Source organism: Martes martes, assembly GCF_963455335.1.
Source record: "Martes martes genome assembly, chromosome: 11".
NCBI classification, from domain to species: domain Eukaryota; kingdom Metazoa; phylum Chordata; class Mammalia; order Carnivora; family Mustelidae; genus Martes; species Martes martes.
The window spans coordinates 21,813,341-21,834,975 of NC_137899.1; the positions used below are offsets into that span (position 1 = coordinate 21,813,341).

Genomic DNA, 21,635 nt, shown 5'->3' on the forward strand with positions numbered 1-21,635 from the left:
GCAGAAAACCTAGTCTTCCTAAATGTTTAAATAATTAAAAATTTTCTTATCACACGGGACAAGAAGTCCAGAGGTGAAAGGGTACCAGTCCCCAAAGATGAGGAACCAGCTCTCGCTCCCTGCCTTTCTTTCACTCCATCCTCTTCTGTCTTCCAGTTTCGTCTTCAAAATGTGTAGCAAGATGGCAGCTGCACTTTCAGAGACATCCAGAAGAAGGTGGAGACCACTTTTTCCTTGTGTCTCATTTTGAAAGTGAGAAAAATCGGGGCTCCTGGGTGGCTCAGTGGGTTGAGGCCTCTGCCTTCGGCTCAGGCCATGATCCCAGGGTCCTGGGATGGAGCCCCGCATCGGTTTCTCTGCTCGGTGGGGAGCCTGCTTCCTCCTCTCTCTCTGCCTGCCTCTCTGCCTACTTGTGATCTCTGTCTGTCAAATAAATGAAATAAAATCTTAAAAAAAAAGTGAGAAAAATCTTTGCAACCACCCCCCAGAAAAAAATGTTTATGTATTTCTCCTGCCCTTTTCCAAACCAATCATTAGCCGGATGAATGAGATTTCCATTATTGGTTTAGGGGTTAAATGGAGGCTGGGGAGTAACTACCATAAGGATCTCTGTATTTCTGCTGATGTCTTTGTTCTTCGGGGCCATGCCTTTTTGATCCCTTTACTGTGATTTTAGTAGTGTTTTGGGAGGATTAGGAGATAAGTGTGTTCAATCCATGTGGCCCATATAACAGGAAGTTCCTCAACTACTTCCTTATACGTATCTGTACTAGTAGCTTGCTTTCTGGTTTTTTTCTGTTGTTGTTGTTGTTGTTGTTTACTTTTTGTTATGAAATTTTACCCATGTACAGAAAAGCAGAAGGAATAATAAAATGAACCCCTGCATACATAGTTTTAACAGCTGTAATATTAACATCTTGCTATTATATTTACTTTATCTACATTTTCTGGTGACACATTTTGATGTAAATTGTAGATAACATGGCATTTCACCTCTAAAGATTTCCAAATGCATCTTTAAAAAGTAAAGATATTTTCCTGTAAAACCAAAATGCTATTAATCACACTTAACAAAATCCAGCTCACTTTTATCTCCTGCAGGACAAGGAGGCCCTATCACCATGGAGAAGGCCTCAAAAAGAGCCTGCTAGAAATTTTGGAAAAAATGTCAATGTCCATCAATAGACTAGTTAAGTAAATTATGATATATCCTTACTATGGAATATTGGGGAATATTAAAAATGATGATATAGGGGTGCCTGGGTGGCTGAGTGGGTTAAAGCCTCTGCCTTCAGCTCAGGTCATGATCTCAGGGTCCTGGGATCGAGCCCCACATCGGGCTCTCTGCTCAGCAGGGAGCCTGCTTCCCCTCCTCTCTGCCTGCCTCTCTGCCTACTCATGATCTCTGTCTGTCAAAAAAATAAATAAAAATCTTTTTTAAAAAATGATGATATAGTTCTACACGTTGAAAGATCTCTACAACATCACTAGGCTGGGGGAAAAAAAGCACATCTCAAAATAGTATGTACGGTGCGATCCAGTTCTTGCTTAAAAACGCATGTGCCGTGTATGCACAGTAGAGAAATCTGGAAGGATATAAATCAAAATGGTAATAACACTTGATCTTGAGTGGCAGGATTATGGGTGCCATTTTCTGTCTTTGTATGTTTCAGCATTATCAAAATTGTTTCAGTGTTTGGGTCTCCAGCTATAAGTAGGCAATAATGTTGTTGCCCCTTCTGATACAGGAGAGTAGGCATCTAGGAGTGCACCTGAGGTGATGTATTCTCTGGACGATACACATGGAACGTACAGAATGAATGGCATCTTTGCTTTCTTAAATACAGGAAGGTGATGGTCAATGAATTGTCACACCAACAAAGTTGTTATAGTGACACTGCAAAACTACCTGTGGCCTTGTTTTTGGTTTCTTGTGGATTTTGTGTGTGTGTGTGACAATATACGTAAGGTGTAGTTTACCATTTTAGTCATTTCTAAGTGTACAGGTTCGTGGCTTAAGGACATGCACGTCGTGGCGTTACCGTCGCCACCATCCATCTCCAGAACTTTCTGTCATCTCGTACTGAGACGCTGCACCCAACCCCAATAGCTGGTAACCACTGTTCTACTTCCTGTCTCTGTGAACGTGACTACTGTGGGTATCTTACATAAGTGGAATCATACAATCTTCGTCGTTTGTGATTGGCTTATTTCAGTGTCAGGTCCTCAAGGTTCATCTGTGTTGTCGTGTGTCCAGATTTCCTTCCTTTTTAGGACTTAACTGATAGTCCATTGTATGGCTATACCATAAATATGTTTTATCCATTCATCTATTTATTGATGGACTTTTGGATTGTTTCCACCTTTGTGGCTTTGCTTTTAAAGGACTGTTTCGAGGATCGGTTTGAACTTAGCTGTTTGACCCCTGGACAGCATTGAGAGTGAAAATGAGGGAGAAGGGAGAGCAGAATGCAGAAAGCCCATTTTTTTTAAGGATCTGGATTTTGGGGTGCCTGGGTGGCTCGGTCGGTTAAGCGTCTGACTTTGGCTCAGATCCCGATCCCGGGGTGCTGGGATCCAGTCCCGTATCAGGCTCCCTGCTCAGCAGGGATCCTGCTTCTCCCTCTTCCTTTGCCTGCTGCTCCGCTGCTTCTGCACCCTCTCTCTCTCTCTCTCTCTCTCTTGCTCTGTTAAATGAATAAAATCTTTTTTTAAATAAAGGATCTAGATTTTTTTTCTCCTCCCAAACTTCTTTTTCTCCCTGTATTTCTCCCCAGTCAATCACCTTCTGAAAGTGGAGAAGCAGGAAAAACAACTGATAGCTAACTCTGACTATTCCTCCTTTAAGTCTTTCACTGATAGCGAAGTGTTTGGTTTGTTTTTCCTTTCTCCTTGTTTTGGTTTTTCACTGCTCGTGAAACCCGTGGTACTTCCTCCTGCGACATTGTTTTCAAGCTTAGCTGTCATCCAGATGAGATCTGCTGGATTGTTCATACACAGGGAACGCATTCTTTCCTTCAGCGAGAAACACAGTTCTGCAGCACCTACTGTAGGCCAGCCATGCCAGCCTGTGGTTCTAGTGGTTTGTCAAAAGTTAAATGGAAACATTCATCCTCAGAAGATACGATTAAACAACATGTGGCTTGATACTAAGACACCCACCTTGAGCTCCTAGATGGCTCAGTTGGTTGAGCATCTGCCTTTGGCTCAGGTCGTGATTCCAGAGTCCTGGGATAGAGCCCTGTGTTGTGCTCCCTGCTCAGCAGGGAGTCTGCTTCTCTCTCTGCCCCTCCCCCCAGCTAGTGCTTTTTTTTTTTTCCTCTCTCTCTCTCTCTCGAATAAATAAATAAAATCTTTAAAAAGGAAGAGAAAAGAAAAAAGAAACACATCTGGGGACACCTGGCTGGTTCTGTTGGTGGGTCATTGGTGAGCATGCATTTCTTGTTCTCAGGGTCATGAGTTCAAGCCCCACATTGGGTGTAGAGCTTACTTAAAAAAAGAAAAAAAAAATGGGGGCGGGGGAGAAACAGATCTAACTGTGGGGTAAGAGACTTGTGCCCTATCAATGGGACAAAGGCTTTTTTCATGCCAGTGTGTTAATTTCATAAAGCTGGAGTTTAGTAGCCAAAACCAAGTGTGGGGCCATCTTCCCTTGTGACTGGTATTTCAGTGATTGGTTTGAAGTTGTTTACTTGGTTGATCTTCCTGTCAGGTTCCACTTTCAGGAAGAAGCAGCTACATGACGAGTACAAATTACTTACATGCAAACACAGATGAGTTATTATAACAATTCGTTAGAAGACCGGTTTTAAGTTAATTCTCTCTTACTGTATTTTATGTTCTACTTACATCGTTGGAGTTTTCCCTGGTGCCTGGACTTAAGCAGGGCAGAGCGTAAGCACCCCTGGATCACTGTAGAAAGCTTGTTGATCCCTACCTGCTCTCAGCCTGAAGTTTTCCCCCGTGTAAATTTACCATTGGCCCGCCTTCCTTGATGTATCGAGAGAGAGCGGATCAGTCTGCCTTCGGAGCTCCCTTCAACCCAGTGGGTCTTCCTCCCTCCGCCAAGTTCATTCTGTCCGTTCTCTCTTGCCCTCAGACCGTCTTCTGCAAATAGCATCAGCAGCAGCACATCTTCAAACCACAGCGGCTACGGCCCGGAGCCCCCCCTGCCCCCCGCCGGAGGGGACCTCACCAGCCGGCTGTCGAGTGATGAAGGGGAGATGGATGGAGCTGACGAACCCGAGAAGTTAGACTGTCATTTCTCTACCCACCACCCCAGACCGCTTGCGGTAGGCCACTGTGTTTCCACCCATGCGTTTTCCACCCCCGCCCCCCCCCCCGGTGCCCTGCAGGCGTTTAGGTGAGCCTGCCGGCCAGCGCATTCCTAGGGAGAGGCTGCCGGAACAGTGGTTGATGGAAAGGTTTACCCTGAGGTTGAATGACTGCCTTCAGTTTACCCTTGAACATCACAGAAGGAAAGGGCAGGGCTCCCACCTGGTTATAATCCTTTAAACATCTGAGTAGCCGTGGTCCACCTTGAAGCGAGAAGGCCTGAGAAATGGTGCGCTGGGCAGCTGACCTTGCGGCCGTACCCGGCTCAGAATGGAGCCTCTGGTTTCCAGAGTCCGTCTAGCTCACCTGCTTTGGAAACCGTCTGTCTTAGAAGTATGCCAGGTGCCAGCCCTAGCTGCTTTTCTCCCCTCTTCGTTCTGAATTTTATTGTTATAAGTAAGTATGACCATATGGCATCAGAACTGACAGAAAGAATGTGTGTGTGTGTGTGTGTGTGTGTGTGTGTGTGTGTGTGTGTGCATGCAAAGAGAGGAGGAAACATTACTCATCAGCACGATCACTGGTTAAAAAGTCCAATTCCTTGAAAGAGTCTTCTTTCGACAGTTCAAAAGGTCATTGAAATCGAGGTGGGAAGTGTCAGGAGGCATGAGCTGAAGCCATTTTTTCCATTTGCCCTACAAGCACTTAAGAAGGGACTTCCTGGCTACCATCACGGAGCCAAATTCAGGGGGGCCTGGAACGTGGGACCCCATGGCCCGTTTGCTCTGGTCCCAGCTGGAGCCCTGCAAGGTTTCCTTTGACTATCCCTAGATGTCAGGGGCTGTGTAGGGAGAATCAGTCCTGCACTGGGGCACTGGCTGGCTCAGTGAGTGGAGCATGTGACTCTTGATCTCGGGGTTGGAAGTTCGAGCCCCACACTGGATTTAAAGATTACTTAAATAAATAAAATCTTTTTTAAAAAACAATTAGTCCTGCTACAAGATAGAGTGAGTCCCTCCTCCCTTCTATCTGTGTGATGAATAAAGGCCACATTTACTTCCCGTTTCTGGGGATGATGGTGACCTGTGGTTCACCAACACCCTGAGACTTTGCTGCTTTGACAGTGCAGAAATAGGGACGGGGAGGAATGCCTTTGACAGCAGGAACAGAACGCCGAACTCGTGTACAGTGTATACACACAGTCATTGGTTCATCTTATGGAACAAGAGGTCCAGAGGTAGGTGGTTGCCTCCTTGGTTCAGCACCTCTGTAATATGGTGCTACTCATCGAGAATCTCTCAAGCCTCTTTGCCTGTCATCCACGGTCCCCTGTGCCTGTGACAGCTCCCATGTCACACCCTCACCCCCTGGCATTCTCCAAAGGCCAGAAGGGGACAAACAAAAAGGGAGTCTTCTTCTAAGGTGCTATCTTAGATCATTTCTTAAGGAAGGGAAGCTTCCGGTGAGCTCCCCCAGCAGGCACCTGCTTCCGTCCAGCAGAAGAGGGTGACGAGCCCACCCTGCACCAGCTGGGGGCTCAGGACGAGGGTATTGCAGTGACGCAGGACAGAAGTAGCCATGGTTCATCTCCAGGTTCTGGGAAGGGACCCCCACACACACACACCCCCACCCCATTCCCTACTCCCTGTACCATGTCAGATACCGGAACAGAAGGGCGGCTCCATTAGGCAGGAAAAGGTGGGGGGAGAAGTATGGGTGGGCTGGCAGCGGAGCCAGCCGCGGTGGCTGGGACAGTGAGGACCCGCAGTGCCATCTAAGGCACGATGGGCGGCAGAGAACAGGAGCCTCTCGGGCGTTAACCTTGCATTGGTATTTAATTAGAGACACACGGGTAGCAAAGACAATAGGGAGCCTCCAGCTTCCGAGTCTGAAAGGGAGCCTGGGCTCTACCAGAAGGCCAGACTCCAGAGCACGGGATGTTTGTCCAAATGACAGGCTGCCCGGCTCCAGTGGCTTAGCTCAACTCTGGGCATGGCGGATTTGTGTGCCCTTCATGTTTTGCTGATTTAAATGGAAAGCCCATGGACTGTTTCCTTGCTTTGTCCTCTTCCTCATGGTCAATTGATACATTAAATCATTTTTTGTCATGAACGGTCACTCAGGGTGTCTTTAGCAACTGGGACGAAGGAAGAAAAGATGTCTAGACCTGGAACAGCTCCCACATGCTGCTGGGGATCGGCTTCCACGTTGGAGAATCCCTTTTGTTTATTTTCTTGCTCCGTCCGTAAGCACTTGATAGGAAAGTGCAGGAAAGAGTTTTTCATCAGGATTACCAGATTTGATGGGTGACAAAATTTTCATGCAAAGCCCCCAAAACACAAGCAGAAACAAAACAAAAGCAAGGTCTTGCATTTCCTCCTGAGAACCGTTCCAAAGGCTGGTTCCAGGAAGGGTTTGTGGAACGAGTGCCAAAGCCAGCACTGTGTCTGGGATGGAGGCCAGGGAGCTGCCAGGAGGTCTGGGGAAGGGGGAGAAGCTGTATTTGAGTTAGAGAGCCTTCTGCAGACTCGCCTGAGCTCTAGACCATCCAAATGTCACCTTCTCAGAGGTCGCTTCTGGAATTTCTGTCTGCAGGTCTTTTGGTTGCCCTAACATCGTAATCCAGTGACGTTCGTTAAACATCTTACTGCACATACTTCGGCCCCATGTTTTAAATGTGACGATTTGCTTTAAAAACCATTTTGTCGGACCTTGTCTCTGCAATCCGTTCTTTATCCCAGATCTCTTCCCTGCCATCCTCACACTGAGGAGGAAGAAGAGAACAAGGCTTCCAGCCTTTATACACTTAAATTCAAGCAAGGCCCATAGATATTATTTACATAGAACATAAAACAGCCAATTCCAAGGTGACATGTAATAATGCATGTGATAGGTATGCGGTGGGAGCTAGAGGCATGAGGCTGGTCACATAAGGGCCACTGGAAATGAGAGTCTTGATTAGGCCTCTGGGGGAGGGGAGAATTGGGACTTCAGGAGAAGAGGGAAGGAGACAGGGGACAGAGGGAACAGCATGAACAAGCCAAGGGAACAGCATGAATGGAAGCATGGTGACGGTGATGTGTCACAGGGCAGCCTAAAGTGCGGAGAGGTGGACATGACGTCGGAACTGGGGAAGGAAGGAGTTTAAAGCCTCCCTGGAAGTAAAATGGCTCTGTTGGCAACAGATGGGAAAGCTCTGACCAGTTGGTGGACTGTGTCAGGACAAAGCAGTGTCCATTACTGCAGGGAGGAACAGGGAACCACCAAGTCCCTGGAGAAGACGGATGATATACCATAAGCAGACAGTGCTGAAAAATCCTCCCCACTGCCGGTTTGGTTTGGTTTGGTTTGTGTGTTTGTTTTTAACCTATAATACTGGCTCGATCCCGGGTGTAGAGAAGGTAGCCCTCAGGGCCACAGAAAGTTGAATGTCACTACTGTCAAGTCCTAACACGAGGTTCTGCAGAAAATCTAGAGCACAGACGAGAGCACCACAGAAATATTTTTGGCTTCAGTACTATTTGCTTCTTTATTTTGAGTAAAATTGTACCCCTGTGTGTTTTTGTGCAAATGTTATTTTTCTCTGCATGGTTTATATTAGCTTATTAACCTGCAATCAAAATTAAAATGTTTTTTCCCCTCACAGTTTTGCTCATTCGGGAGTCGCCTCATGGGACGAGGGTACTATGTGTTTGATAGAAGATGGGATCGTTTTCGATTCGCACTAAACTCCATGGTAGAAAAACACTTGAATTCACAGATGTGGAAGTAAGTGAGCCGTTTTTGTGCAATATACGCTCAGAGCTGCCCCGAGACTGTCTGAACCCTAGCTTTCTGGATGAATGTGGTAGTTGACTTTTCATGGAACAAAATGATTCTGAAATCGGGATCCCTGCTTAATTCATAAATACCAGGTCTTCTTAATGGCTTTCCCACAGTTTCTGAGAGACGCGTACGACGTGTGGTATGCCTTGTCCTCTTTGGAGGTCATTTCTGAGTTGGTAATCTTCTAAACGAAGTGAAAAAGGCATTAGATAAGATCTCGTCTACTTAAGACTGTTAAAGGGCCTTTTTGCTATGACTAAGAACATCTAAGGATACTAAGAATATGCCTCCCGTCTGTAATGTTAATGCTACAGTGTTGATACTAAAATTTTCACAATGGTTATGGACCAATTTCTAATTGTTTAATGTCCTGTGAGAAAAATACGCATGGCGGCCAACAGGGCAGGTCCTGAGTGATGTTGGAAGTTGGTTAAGCTTGTCTTTGGCCCTTCCCGCCTGGCTAGAGCTCTCTCCTCACCTCTCCCTGTACTTCTCTGCCCCCCTGCCCCAGCTTATGTTCCATTTCTCTGAGCCCCCTTTCTTCTCCAGCACCTCCCGATGTATTTACATCTTAACAGGAGACTCATTAAAAAAGGGGAGGAAACTTCCTGCCTTAGCCAAATGCCTTGTGAAAGAATGACAAGCTAGACCAGCTCCTAAGGGGCTATTGTGCCGGCCCCTCGAGAATGCACGAATGCACGGCCAGCCCGCACCCCCACTCCCACACAAGTGAGCCCCTAGGACATCATAATCCACTAGAGTCATGGACGCCGCAGGGCTGGGCCCAGGTGGGTCAGGAAAGCCACGGGTGAATCCCAAACCCCACCCAGGGAAGCCGGGGAAAGGCGGGAAGGCGTTCCTGAGAATGGGAGGATGTGGTGGGGGGACGCGGGAACAGAATTCAGAGCTGACCCTTGTCCCAGGCAGCTGTCCCTCAGCCCCTTTCCACTGCGATGCCCAGAGAGCCTCCAGACCCGACCTTCTAGCAGAAGCCAGTCCCGCGGGGTGTGCGGGCCGCTGTCCCGGTGGACTCCTTGGTGACACTTATTACCAAATAGGCAAGGGCCACAAGAGAAGCTTATCGCTTCTTCTCACTGAAGTGACAGCTCGGTGTGTCTGAAGGGCACCCTCGATGTCTGCCTGTGACCGCCCTAAACAGCTGCCCCTGGGCGCTGCATGTGGGGTTCCTGGGTTCCCGGTGTTTGGGTGGTTGACCCTGGTGCGCTTGCTCCCCCAAGATGGCAGCCCCCCCGGGGGTTCCCGCAGCTCTTTGCGCTCCTGTGTGGTGGAAGTGTAAATCCCGGACACGTGGAAGGAATGTGTTGATCTGTATTGCGCTACCTGGTGTCCTGTCAGCTCAAGCTCCATATTCCTTTCCTCCTCAGGCACAGAAACCCGAGCCCCAGGGCGTCAGGTCCCTCCCCCCTTTTCAGGACTTGCCTAACCAATCTGCTGTCACTGAGCAACATTGGGGCTGCCTGGGTGTCAACTCTGGAGAGCGTAGCACCCCGCTGCCCTCTCAGCCTCGCTGCCCCAACCCCAGGCCCCGACGGGCCCGAACCTGGAGGCATGGCAGCCGATGGGGGCGTGGAAGACATTAGGAAGAAAAGGAACGGCCAAGACTCTTTTTTCTTTAACAAGCATTTAACTCTGCATCAGGAGACGCCAACACAGTATTCTCTTTCAGCCAGGTCAGCATCTGGAGCTCCGTGCCAGCTGGCAGGGGAGGAGGGGCGCTGTCCGTAATTTATTCGCATCTGTGGGCTTTTGGACGGGACTTCCTAGGCCAGCGTGCAAAGTTGAAACCAGGGCGCAGCCCGCAGAGCTGAAGTCCACTGCCATCCACCTAGAAAAACACATAAACTGTCGAGCCGGGGAGGCAGGGGCTTCCCGGGACAGTGAGCCTAACCACATGCCCCTCGCCCTGCTTCACCCCTGCCCTCTCTCTCCTCTGCCTCTGCCCTCCACTTAGGGTTACTGGGGAAAAGAAGACAAGGGACAGAAAGTAGATGAGGAAAATAGCATCCACCACCCCCACCCCTGTCCCGAGTGTCCCGGGTAAGACGGACGACTCCAGCCCTGCTTGTCCATGCAAGTCAAAACACACTCACGTGACTCAGTGGGAAAGTTACAAATCGGGGCATTCAGAGTCGATCCCAGTTAAGGCCATTGCTCGGGGTCCTCTCTAAAGGAGCCATCTGGTATCTGTAAATAACATTTGTTAACAAGTCACTGCCAAACCTCTGCCCGCATGTATTTCTGTCCCTACTTTAGCTGTGAGAAACTGGAGTCAGGGAAAGACGGAGCGGGCAGGGAGAGGGAGAGCGTGCTAAGCCCACAAAGCCTGAGAAGTCTTCCCGAAAGCGGCAGGGCGGCTTGTGCCTGCCAGACAGTTTGAGGGGCGTGTCCAGGCCTCCTGGGTCTGCTCTCCTGGGAGTCCCTTCCCCGCATGCATAGTAACGTTGCTGCTGAGAACTCACCCGCTCACCTGTCCACCCTCCCATCCATCCATCCATTCATTCACTCATCGGTTCATTGCAACAAGTACTGAGGAGCCCTGGCTGGGTGCCGACAGGACCTTTTATGTCCTTTGGGCTTAAGAAAAGGTAGATTTTCGAACGCCATCACGGCCACAGTGGATTTGGCAACATATTTTCTCTTATATTTGATCCGTTTGGTCTGATGTTTTCAAGGACCCTGTGCTGCTTCTGTATTCAAGGATTCCTCTGGATTCCACCCTAAAGATGGAAGCCGTAAGCTCCACCAGATTGCAGGCAGAAGACCGAGTCCTCAGGGCAGCTCTAGGAGAGGAATGTCCTCCTCGGTGGGGCCTCTTTGGGGAGTCCAGGGGCACCCTGTCCTGCTGCTCCAGCTGAGAGGGTGGCCAAGGAGCCAAGGAATTTCGAGAGGCCCCATCTCACACCTGCTAGAAGCCTGGGGGTGCAGGTCCCAAGTCTCCCCACCTGCCAGTGCTGCTTTCAAAGAAAGAGCACTATTCCTGACTGCTGGGGGGGCGGGGGGGACTCGGCCACCCCGAAAATGATTTCCAAGGAAGCGGGGAGGGGAGAGCGAGGGGAAAGATAGGAAAGCGACTGTTTTGAAAATATTCACCTGGCTCCTGAGGTCAGTATCCTTTCTTGCCCCCCCAAAAAAATCAGGAACAAAGGGTGACCCCAAGGCCCCTGTGCCCCTCCCAGTTCCCAGAATAGCGGCGACACCGAGCCAACCATGGTTTGGAGGTGAGAGTCAACCGACGGAGTTGACAGGATGGCCTCAAGAGTGACCCGCCACCTGGTGCTGGCCTGGGCTCCCCAACCTCCTGGAAGAACCCCCCCACCCCCACCCCTTGTGTTTTCCTGTGCCCATATCCTGCATCTGTCTTCAGAACAAACTGGAAATTCCTGACCCCCTGGTCGGGATCCATGGGGGGTCACTGTCCTCTCACCTCATTCTAACCCAGGGGCGCGAAGACCTGTGCGAGGGCCGCCGCACCCCCATCATAGCTCCTCAGAGTGAGAGCTGAGGTTGGGTGCGGTGCATAAGAATAAATCGGAGCCGGCAGCCCCAGCCCCGAGCTCACGTGTTCATGCCTCTCTGCAGAATAAAGCGGAGGCAGCAGACAGCAAAGGCAAGAGGATGCTGGCCTGCCAGTGGAGGGGGGAGGCAGGGTAGGGGTGGGCAGAGGACAGGAGGGGCTGGGAAGCCCCGAGAGGCAGTGTGCAGGGCTGTCCCCCCAGGTACAGGTGGCAAAGCCCTGTCCTCACACTTCTTACGTCAAGCCAGGACCTACCTGTGAAATGACTGCTTCTCATTAAAAATCACCGTCATCACTGCCAAAAAAAAAAAAAAGAAAGAAAGAAAAAAAGAGGGAGAGAGAGAGAGAACACTGTCGGGGAAATTTTGATTCTAAGTAACATTCGCCTTTATTCATGAACCCAAATCGGCCATTATCAGGTAGCCAAGCATGGAGAAAAGGATCTGAGAACCTGAAGTGACTCAGACTAGGTTGCTGGCTGTTGCAATGGGGGGAACCGCAGGGAAGGGCCATAATTCAGAGTCCGCCATCCTTCAAGGCTTCATCTTCCATAGTGTGGTTCGACCCGGGGTTTCCGTGGAGCCCTGCCGCTCACACGTGCTCGAGCCTCTGGAGCGCTGCCAAGCCTGTTTCTCACGGTTTCTCTTTCACTCTTCTCTCATGTTTAGGAAGATCCCTCCTGCGGCAGATAGCCCCATGCCCTCGCCAGCAGCCCACATCACCACCCCCGTTCCAGCATCCGTTTCCCAGCCTTTCAACAACCCCAGTGCCGTGTATCTTCCTTCAGCTCCCATCAGCTCGAGACTCACCTCTTCCTACATAATGACATCAGCCATGCTCTCAAACGCACCTTTTGTGGCGTCGCCGGACCCGAGTGCCCTCATGTCACACACCACAGCTTTCCCCCATGTGGCTGCAACCCTCAGCATCATGGACTCAACCTTCAAGGCCCCACCCGCCGTGTCCCCGATACCAGCCGTCATCCCTTCCCCATCCCACAAGCCATCCAAAACCAAAACCAGCAAATCCTCAAAAGTCAAAGACCTGTCCGCCCGTAGCGACGAGTCTCCAAGTAACAAAAAGAGGAAGCCGCAGCCTTCGACTTCCTCCTCCTCCTCCTCATTAACCCTGCCGACATCCCTCTCGTCTCCATTGTCAGGGCCCCACAGAAAGAACTGTGTCTTGAATGCCAGTTCAGCCTTGAACTCCTTTCAGGCGGCCCCTCCCTATAACAGTCTGTCTGTGCACAACTCAAACAATGGGGTGAGCCCACTCAGTGCCAAACTGGAGCCCTCAGGACGGACCTCGCTGCCCGGCGGCCCCGCGGATATAGTGAGACACGTGGGCTCGGTGGGCGGCAGCAGTGACTCCTGTCCCCTCTCTGTGCCCTCCCTTGCAGGGGACCTCTCTCTGGCCTCACACAATGCCGTGTCTTCGCTGCCCCTCTCTTTTGACAAATCAGAAGGAAAAAAGCGTAAGAACTCGAGTTCTAGTAGCAAAGCCTGTAAAATCACTAAAATGCCTGGTATGAATAGCGTTCACAAAAAGAACCCTCCCAGCCTTCTCGCACCGGTGCCCGATCCTGTTAACAGCACCTCCTCTCGGCAGGTAAGGGACCCGTGCTTCTGGGGGCCTCCTGGCGCTGCCTTTGTGGGCTCTGGGGGACTGAGCGGGCTGGACAGCGCCCCTGCTGAGCCGGGCGGCTCAGGTCAAGACCAGAGCAGCCTCTGTTCTGAGGATGGTTTAGTGAACACATACTTTAGGCGGCTGTCGCTGTGTGCTGGGCCATTCGAAGCCCTGTGCAAATACCACTTCGTTTAAACCCCGCCACCCAGAGCGGTTGGTGCGTTTGTTATCACTGCGTTACAGATGAGGAAAGTGAGGCACGGGGGGATGCTGAGTTCCCCCGCCACGTCTGTCTCTTCTGTATCTTGAGCTCTGAGGACGATTGCATTAAATCTGATCTCTGGGAAGCCCCCGAGGAAGAGCCAGAAGCCCAGGCAGGTTCAGTGATAGGCGGGGGTGCGGGGGTGGGAGGGCCCTACCTGGGATGTGGTGGCTGGTGCTGCTGTCCCCCGGGTGCCTGAGCGTTCCCACTTCTCACCCCAGCCGGCACAGACGTGTCCAGTGATGCCGCTATGCAAGTAGGAGGGTGTACAGTGAGGAAGCCCGGGAAGATGGGGCGAGAAGAGTCCAGGCTCAGGCATCCTCAAGCCTGGTCTTTTCCGGTGGGGGGGGTGCTATTTGGAGAGGCCCCACCCTCTCCTGGTGCTGCTGCTTGGGCGTCCAGGAGAGGGTAGAGGTGGCAGAGGGCCACACTCCCAGGCTTGCCTCAGAGCCGAGCCCCACAGCCCGGACGGTGGGCTGCAGCTGCCCAGGTTTAGAATTAAGTGGGCTGGACCCTCAGCCCATCCCTTTGTGGGGATGAGGACTTCGGAGAGATAAGAGTTCGTTGTTAAACAGATGTTTTAATGTTTTATGTCATGATTATATGAGGCTTGTTAAAACTCCACGAAGAGAGCATCTTGAGGGGGATTCATAAATCACAAATAGACACATGAGAGACAGCCCGTTTGGGTCCCAAGGGCCAGACAAGCTGCACACTGAGGCCAAGGTGAGACCGGGGGAGATGTAGGTCCTCTCGCTGGAGCCCGGGACACTCACACCCGTCTGCAGCTGCGGCAGGTGTCCCACTCTTCTGACCCCGCACCCCCAGGCGTGTAGGGGAGGCGGGCTAGCACCCACAAGGCCCTCTCCCAAGACTACACTGCTGGTCCAGGCCACCTTCAGGCCTCAGGATGATGAAGAGCAGAACCAGCACTTTCTGAACTTGAATGCGTAACAGGAATTCCCTAGGGTTGTGTATTGGAGCAGAGTGGAGGTTCTTATTAAGATGCAGACCGAGTCAGCAGGTCAGGGGTGTCACTGCATTGGGTTCCAGGCCACTCTGACAACAGGGGGCTTGAACTCACAACCCGGAGATCCCTCCTGCAAGATTCAGATTGCAACAGTCAGGCCGTCCAGGCGCCCCCTAGTGGCACCCGTTTTAGATAAAGCTTTAGGCGCCAACACTTAGGGGGATGAGTTCTGTTCCAAGCACTTCAGATATATCCATTCACTTAATTATTACCTTACCCCCCATTTTACAAATGAGTAAACCGAGGCACAGGAAGGTTAAACAACGTGCCCAAAGTCACACAGCAAGGAAATAGTGGGGCAGAGATCTAAACCCAGGCAGTCTGGCTCTGGAGTCTGGGCCCTTAACCTCCATGCCTCTGTATTCAGGGAATGTCTCTGTACTGAGTCAGCGATGTCCTCTTTGCCCTTGGGTCAGCAGGACCGTAAGAAATGTTTAGCTAACACAATGAATTAGTCAAAGCGAGGGCTGAAAGGAACAGACAGGTCTCTACCAGAGCATCTATCAAGAGGGAAATCAAAAAAGCTGATGCCTTGAACAGCTGCCTCGGGTCTAAACCGCACTGGCTCTCGGATGCGAGGGACACCCGAGTGCTTATCACCGGGCCATTTAGAAAAGCCTTTGTCTAGGGTCACCCCCGGTGATGTCCAAGTGCTGGGGAAAGGCCTTTGCAATCTGTGTGGATTCTTTTAGGAGACTGGGAGACGCATGACCTAGGTTGAGAAAGGCAGGGTAAACGTCCTTTGGGAACCAAGTGGAGATCTATCTAATTGTATCTGGTAGGTGTAAGACCAGAATTTCTCACAGAGGTATTAAATTGAACAAAAAACAAGATTGCGAGTATAAGGCAGACGTCTTTCTGCAAAGGTGAGTTAACAGAGAGGATGAGCTCTTTATAGGCCCAAGGAGCTGCCTGTAGGCAGGTACTCACCTGAGGAACCCGCCCACCACTTGCGCACCCAGGAAGCAGAGGAAGGGGAGGAGCCAGGCGGCCACACCCACAGCCGCCCCGCCCCCTCACTTGGCTAGTTTCCTGAAGAATAGCTCGGTGTTCGCTGGGTCCGGTGGCCAGGAAAACGCAGCCAGAACGAGAGGCAAGCTTCTATCCTGAGCTAGTCCCAGGGAGTCTGGGCTGGGAGCAAGACAGGTCTGGGACCGGTCTGGGAGGTCAGAGGTGGAGAAGCAGGGGCCTCTGCGGGGGTCAGTGCCACCCCCCACCCCCAGGAGGGGCGAGGGCTCTCGCCAGACGCCTTCATCCTCACCCCTGAAACTCACCGGCTACATCTGGGAAGGAGAATTAGGAGTTACCCTCTATTCCGCTTTCCCTGTGGGATGGGAAGGGCGTCCTCAGGGTGTCCCCAGAGCCGTTGGCGTCTTCTCCGCCATCTAAGATGGAAATGCGAGCGGCTCACCGCTGGAGGGCGCTGTTGCACCCCGGGCGGCGCCGGATACCGGGGGTCTCTCGCAGCAGGCTGGCTGGTGGATCTGAGCGGGACTTCGCTGGTGTCTTTCAGGTCGGGAAAAATAGCAGCCTAGCTTTGTCACAATCCAGTCCTTCAAGCATATCCAGCCCAGGACACAGCCGACCGGTAAGTTAACTGGGAAGGGGCGGTGGGGGGGAATACACGGGGTCACCAGCAGAGGGAGCGAGGGCGTTGGGGCAGACCCTGACTCACCTCAGCTCCAGTTAAGAGCGTAGCTTCCTGGCTTCCAGAGCTTGGCCTTCTTGTTAGTAGCTGTGCGTTGTTGGCTAAGTTACTTAACTTCTCTGTGCTTCAGTTTCCTCACCCACAAGGGGGATCAGAATGGCCCCTACCCCATATGGCTTTTGTGAGGACTAAATTAATTTATCCGCATAAGCCCTCTAGAAAATGCCTGACACAGACCAAACACTGCAAGTCTTAGCCCCGATTATTAATCGCGGCTGTGTGATATTAAGCAGGTTCCTTCTCTGAGTCTCAGTGTTTTCATCTGTTCAGTGGCAAAGGTGACGCCTACCTCCTAAGGTTATCGTGAAAATGAATGGTGTTGACCAGAAGGCCTTGCTCAGGGCACTGATCCATCAGTCCTTTCTCAAGGCCTCTGGTGAGCTGTGGCTGCTATTCAAGATATGTTTTCATGGTAGGAATATTCCAGGTGGATCTAGAAATTTCTACAAACTCAAAGCACGAGAGTAGTCAGCAAACAGATGATTTTCTCCAGTGGAGTATGTGTGTGCCTCTGAGGGAGGCCAGGGAGAGTAGGCGGTGGGGTGAAGTGTGTTCTATGTGACTGGAAAAAATACACGCACGGCTATGTTACATCATTTTCAATGTTGCAGAGGTTTTGTAGATACCAGATTGCAGTATGCCTGCATTTTGGCCTTTGGGGGTTTCTCCACCAGTGTTGGGTAGTGTTTGAGTGAAGATTATGGGAAAATAGTTTTTGTATCCCTAGATCAAGGATCGTCTCCACTAATTTAAGTCACTTTTTGTGCCTGAGGACCCGCAGCCTATCCTCTGTGCTGGGGCGGGGGCGGGGGGCGGAGTCATCTATGCCCTGGTAACCTGCCCCTGTTTGTGACCAGCCTCTTCCACAGGTTGCACAGTGCACCTGTTGGCTACGTCGTCACCCTTAACAGACGTAGTAGTAATAAAATAGCATTTGTTGAGGCTTTTCTCTATGGGTGCTATGCTGAGCCCTTTGCATACATTTCATACATATAACCCTTGTAGCAACTGTATGAGGGACAAATGATGATCCTCATGTTATAGGCTGAAGATGCCCGGAGGGAGAGGCTAAGAAACTTGAACCCAAAGCCTCTGTGCTTAACCCGGTATTAGACGTCTTCCTTAGAGAATTCTCCTGTGGTCTACAGGTTAGGTAGGAGAAGGTGAATTAAGAGAGGAAAAAAACAGATGGGCCCATTATTCCAGATCTCTCTGTAGGAGGGGACCCCCACCATGCATGTCCAGGAGATGTGTCCCTGTGTCTTCCCCCACAGAGAGGATCTGCGTGGCCACAGGTGCACACAGCCCTCCACACCCGGCGCCTCACATGCCTTTCACCGTGACCTTGGGCCCAAGGTGGTTCTGTATCACAGCCGTGAAAACTGAGCCTCTCTGTTCTTGAATTCTTGCGGGTCATCCCAAGTGTACGGTTTTGAAACGAGCTTTTCTTTTCTTTCCTAGAAGACCACAAACCGAACGGGCAGGATAAGGACTCTTCCATAACAAGACTGTGAAGCCACTTGGAAACCAATGCCTGGCCGCCTGGCCAAGGTGGGAGGAGGAGGGAGGGGAGCACGCAGCCGGGGAGAGTGTTTCCTGCGCCGTGACTGTAGCTCGGGCCATTCTTCTTCCTTTTTTAATTGACCAGTTTTTAGTTTTGAAGAAAGAACAAAAGGCAAAAGAACGTGAATTTAAGATTTACAGAAAACAATACCAGTGTTCTGTTTGGGTTCTTTCATTTGCCTTGTGTATACGTTCTTCCAAGTTCGGGGTCGCCCCTGTAGCTTCCCATGCTGCTACTGCACCATCATTTCGCTCCAGCCACGAGCGCAGACATGGCCCAATGTCCGCTCTCAGTTGGCATTGTCTGAAACTCTTGAACTTGAGCACGTGGTGCTCCTTTCCTCGACCTCTCCCACCCGTCCCTTGCGTCCCCTCCCACCTGCCGTTCACCGGGTCCTCACTGGCCATGCAGAAGGAGCCGGCTCCCCCTTGAACAGTGTGCTGGGGGTGGGGCTCTCCTGGGGAAGAGCCTGTGTTTGGGGCGCTGAGAGCAGGGAGCCTCGTGAAGGCTGAGCACGCTCATCAGGATTCTGCGCTGCACCAGCACTGCGGGAGCCAGATGCTATGAGCAAAACCGAGAAGAGTGGCCATTGCACTATGTCGTTTAGCCGATACCACTGTCCAGCTGTGCAGCTCAGAGAGGAGCTACTGGGTCAGGGACAGGGGCTGGAATGGGCCTGGAAGGTGACAAGAAGCAGAGCTTCTGCATAGGGGAAGGTACCTGTCAAAAGATAGAGGAAAGCCAGTGACTGATAATATGAGCTTGTTAGGCATCTGTGCGGCAGAATCCCTTCCAGGGTGCGGGTCCTCAAGGATGCCAAAGCCAGGCAAACCAGACGCGGAGAAATCCCAGGAGGAAGGGCACGAGACCCCAGGAGGTCCCTCAAGGGCTTGAGACACAGCTTCCACGGTGCAAGTTCTTAAGCTGCCTTCCGGGGCTAGGCAAGAGGAGTAGAAGCAGGGCTGGGCGTGCAGGAAGGGTCTGAGGACAAACTTCCATGAAGGGTTAAGCAATAGACACCTGGGAGAATAAGTAACTTCTAGCCCTACCCTCCCACCTCGGAGACCCCGGCCCCAGGGTCCTGGGCAGTCAGCACACCCATCAGTCAGCTTGTGCTAGGCTATCCCAAGCCCCAGCCTGGACACAGCCACCCCAGGGAGGTGTGGTCAGCCCAGCTACCTACCCCTTAGTGCAGAGCTGTCTGGAAGCGTGGGAAGAGAAAAGCTAGAGCCCCACAGCTCTGCAACTGTTCACACTGGAGTTTTAAAAGAAATAGCAATAACCACAAGCTGTATTACGGAATGGTAATCAGGAAAGGAATTCACAATATGAAATAGGCATCCTGTGCTATTAATCATGAAATTTTGTATACGATACAGTAGCAAGAGAGACCAGGAAGTTTTGCTTCATCCCTAAATCAGAAATGAATGCCAGTTTCGCAGCTGGACCCAAACCTTCATCCCAACCCTGAAGTTTCCCTTTTTCTTCCCATCCCCACAACCCAAAGATCAGACTACTGTTACGTTTCACCACGTTGGATTTCGCGAAGACGGGAGGCAAATGGAGAGATTTGTATCAATGGAATTGCACTGACCGTGTTTCTTATAGGATTCCTAAAATTTTTAATATAAAATGAAGATTTTTTTAAAAATCAGGAGTTGATATTAGGTACCAGGACATTAGTTCAGATGATTTCATTTTAATTTCTACAGTGTTAAAAGTGCACTTATATGCCGGTTTATTTACGTCTTGAGAAAAAGAGACTACAAATTGAAGGGAAGATGGTTACTTTTTCTTTTTTAAAAAAAAAATTAAGGCAGATTTTAAGACTTATAAAATGTTTAAGAAATTATAAACAGGTTAGACCCTTTGGAAAAAAAGTTTAGAAGATATTCTTAAAGTAAATTTTTATAGTGTTAATTTTGTAATAATTTATGTTTTACTATATTACAGAGCTAACTGACCAGAATAGTTTCAGAAACAATATGAAACGTAGGAAAGTTTAAGCAATGTTTATATTTTTAAAATGTTCTTTGAATTATGTTTTTATTGTACATTTCTTCAGACTGAAAAGTATGTACATATCTTTGTTATTTTTGCACAATTTTTGTCTCGTTCGGTTTTAGAAGTCTGTTGTTTTTTTATAATTTATTTTAAGTTGTAAAACTTGCAGGAGTAAAAAAAAAAATAACAAAAAAAAATCTCAGCAACAAAATAACCCTCTGATTTATAAACTCTTACACTCAAAAGAGGGAAAACAATGGTTGAGAGATTAAGTGGCTGCTTCTGAGAAATAATGTCTCGACAGGGACGAAAGGAGCAATTCAGTAGGCTTAAACATTTTAGCTGTCTGCGTCTTGAATTGCAAGCTGGAATAAAGAGGCTCCCCACCGAATGCTGCTTACTTGGTGAAAGACTGGCTCTGACCAAGGTGAGGACATTTCTGGAAAACTGAGCAAAAAGGGAAAACCCACGGTGTTTCTTCCTTCACAGTCAACCACAGGTTTACTTTATAATGATGTATTAAAAACTTAGAGCTTGAAAAATGGAATGCAAATAAAAGGTTTTCTTTGGGTTTGTTTTAACGGAGTTCGACTGGACCAGCCTATAAAGCATTACTAGGGTGAGACCCTTTGGGTACTTCTGTTCTGCGCATCCCGCCCCAGACCCTTGACTGCGCGCGTGCGCGCTCACACACACACACACACACACACCATTCCCCCCCCTTTCATCTTCATTTGCCTGAAGATCTCATGACTTGTCGTCAGCCATAGAGGCTCGAAAGCTCTGGTTGTTAAGCATAACACAATGCATAGACCTGTCAGCCATAAAAAAAAAAAAAAAAAAAAAAAAAAAAAAAACGCGACTTGGATAACTTGTATGCCTTCTTTTGTATCAATGTACCAATTGTAAATAACGCTGATCAACCTTTGTAGAGAATAGTTTCTACAGCATATTCTATTATTGCTGATTCTCAGTGAACTCTTGTTTTAAAAAAGGAAAAAAAAAGAAATTTTCTATTTACACCTTCTATTTTGTTATGCTGTCGGCCCATGGCACTTTAACAAAACTCTGTGGGTTTTACGTAGCTGGTCAGTCATGGGGTATATTCAATAACTGTTGTTGCACAGACGAGAATTTGCACCTGCTCATTTGTCCTTTCCTACTATCGATTTTAGAACCTTTTCCAGAAGAATTTTGGAGAAAGCATGTCCCAACATTCTAAACAAACGCCACACTTGTGGAGTGGGTTTCTTTTCTACGATCCATATTTTGTAACACTAAGTATTTTCCTTCTTCGTCCCCGCACCTTTACGTATTAGCACTATCGGATAGAAGTCATTCCATGCCTGTGATGTTGTAAGCAGAATAAATGTCTAAAGTAGGTGTAAATAGTAAATTCTACGGCTTACAGTTTTAAAAGGAAAGAACAAACATGTATCCATTGATACTGCCATGGTTCAGCACCAGGCCTGGAGACATTCTCCAGTGAGCGATTGTACTTTTTTTTTTTTTTGCCTTTTTTTTTTTTTTTTTTTTGTAACATGGCTTTGTAAATAAAATAATTTATATGTTTGTAAAACAAAGTCTTCGGGTTTTCATAAAATTTAGATTTTTTTGCTATTTCTTTTGTCTTCTGGGTCAAAGTATTCCTGCTAGAATGCACATTTGCTAGAAGAGTGTGAATTCATTCACCAAATATTTATGGAGCATCGTGGGGTGTCTGCCCCTCAGCGAGGCTCTCTGTGCTCAGTGAGGAGAAACAGACATGGTCCCAGCTGCTTTCTGGAAGCTACCCAGTGGGGAAGA

At 49.5% G+C, this 21,635-nt stretch overlaps 1 protein-coding gene across 3 annotated transcripts in view; it reads left to right on the top strand.

The window, feature by feature from the left end:
- Nucleotides 1-20,894, top strand: part of ATXN7L1 (ataxin 7 like 1) — a gene marked incomplete at its 5' end in the record, with an annotated part of 239,365 nt that extends 218,471 nt beyond the window's left edge. The window contains 6 exons of one of the 3 annotated variants that reach the window (XM_080817907.1): nt 4,100-4,292; nt 7,922-8,043; nt 9,486-9,791; nt 12,304-13,243; nt 16,067-16,141; nt 17,723-20,002. In XM_080817907.1, the coding sequence (XP_080674033.1) occupies nt 4,100-4,292; nt 7,922-8,043; nt 9,486-9,791; nt 12,304-13,243; nt 16,067-16,141; nt 17,723-17,764 (1,678 nt within the window). In that variant the 3' untranslated portion in view covers nt 17,765-20,002. Of the gene's footprint in view, nt 1-4,099; nt 4,293-7,921; nt 8,044-9,485; nt 9,792-12,303; nt 13,244-16,066; nt 16,142-17,722; nt 20,003-20,692 lie in introns of those variants that run through there. The other 2 variants (XM_080817908.1, XM_080817905.1) reach the window with 2 other exon arrangements.
- Between the last annotated feature and the right edge of the window lie 741 nt (nt 20,895-21,635).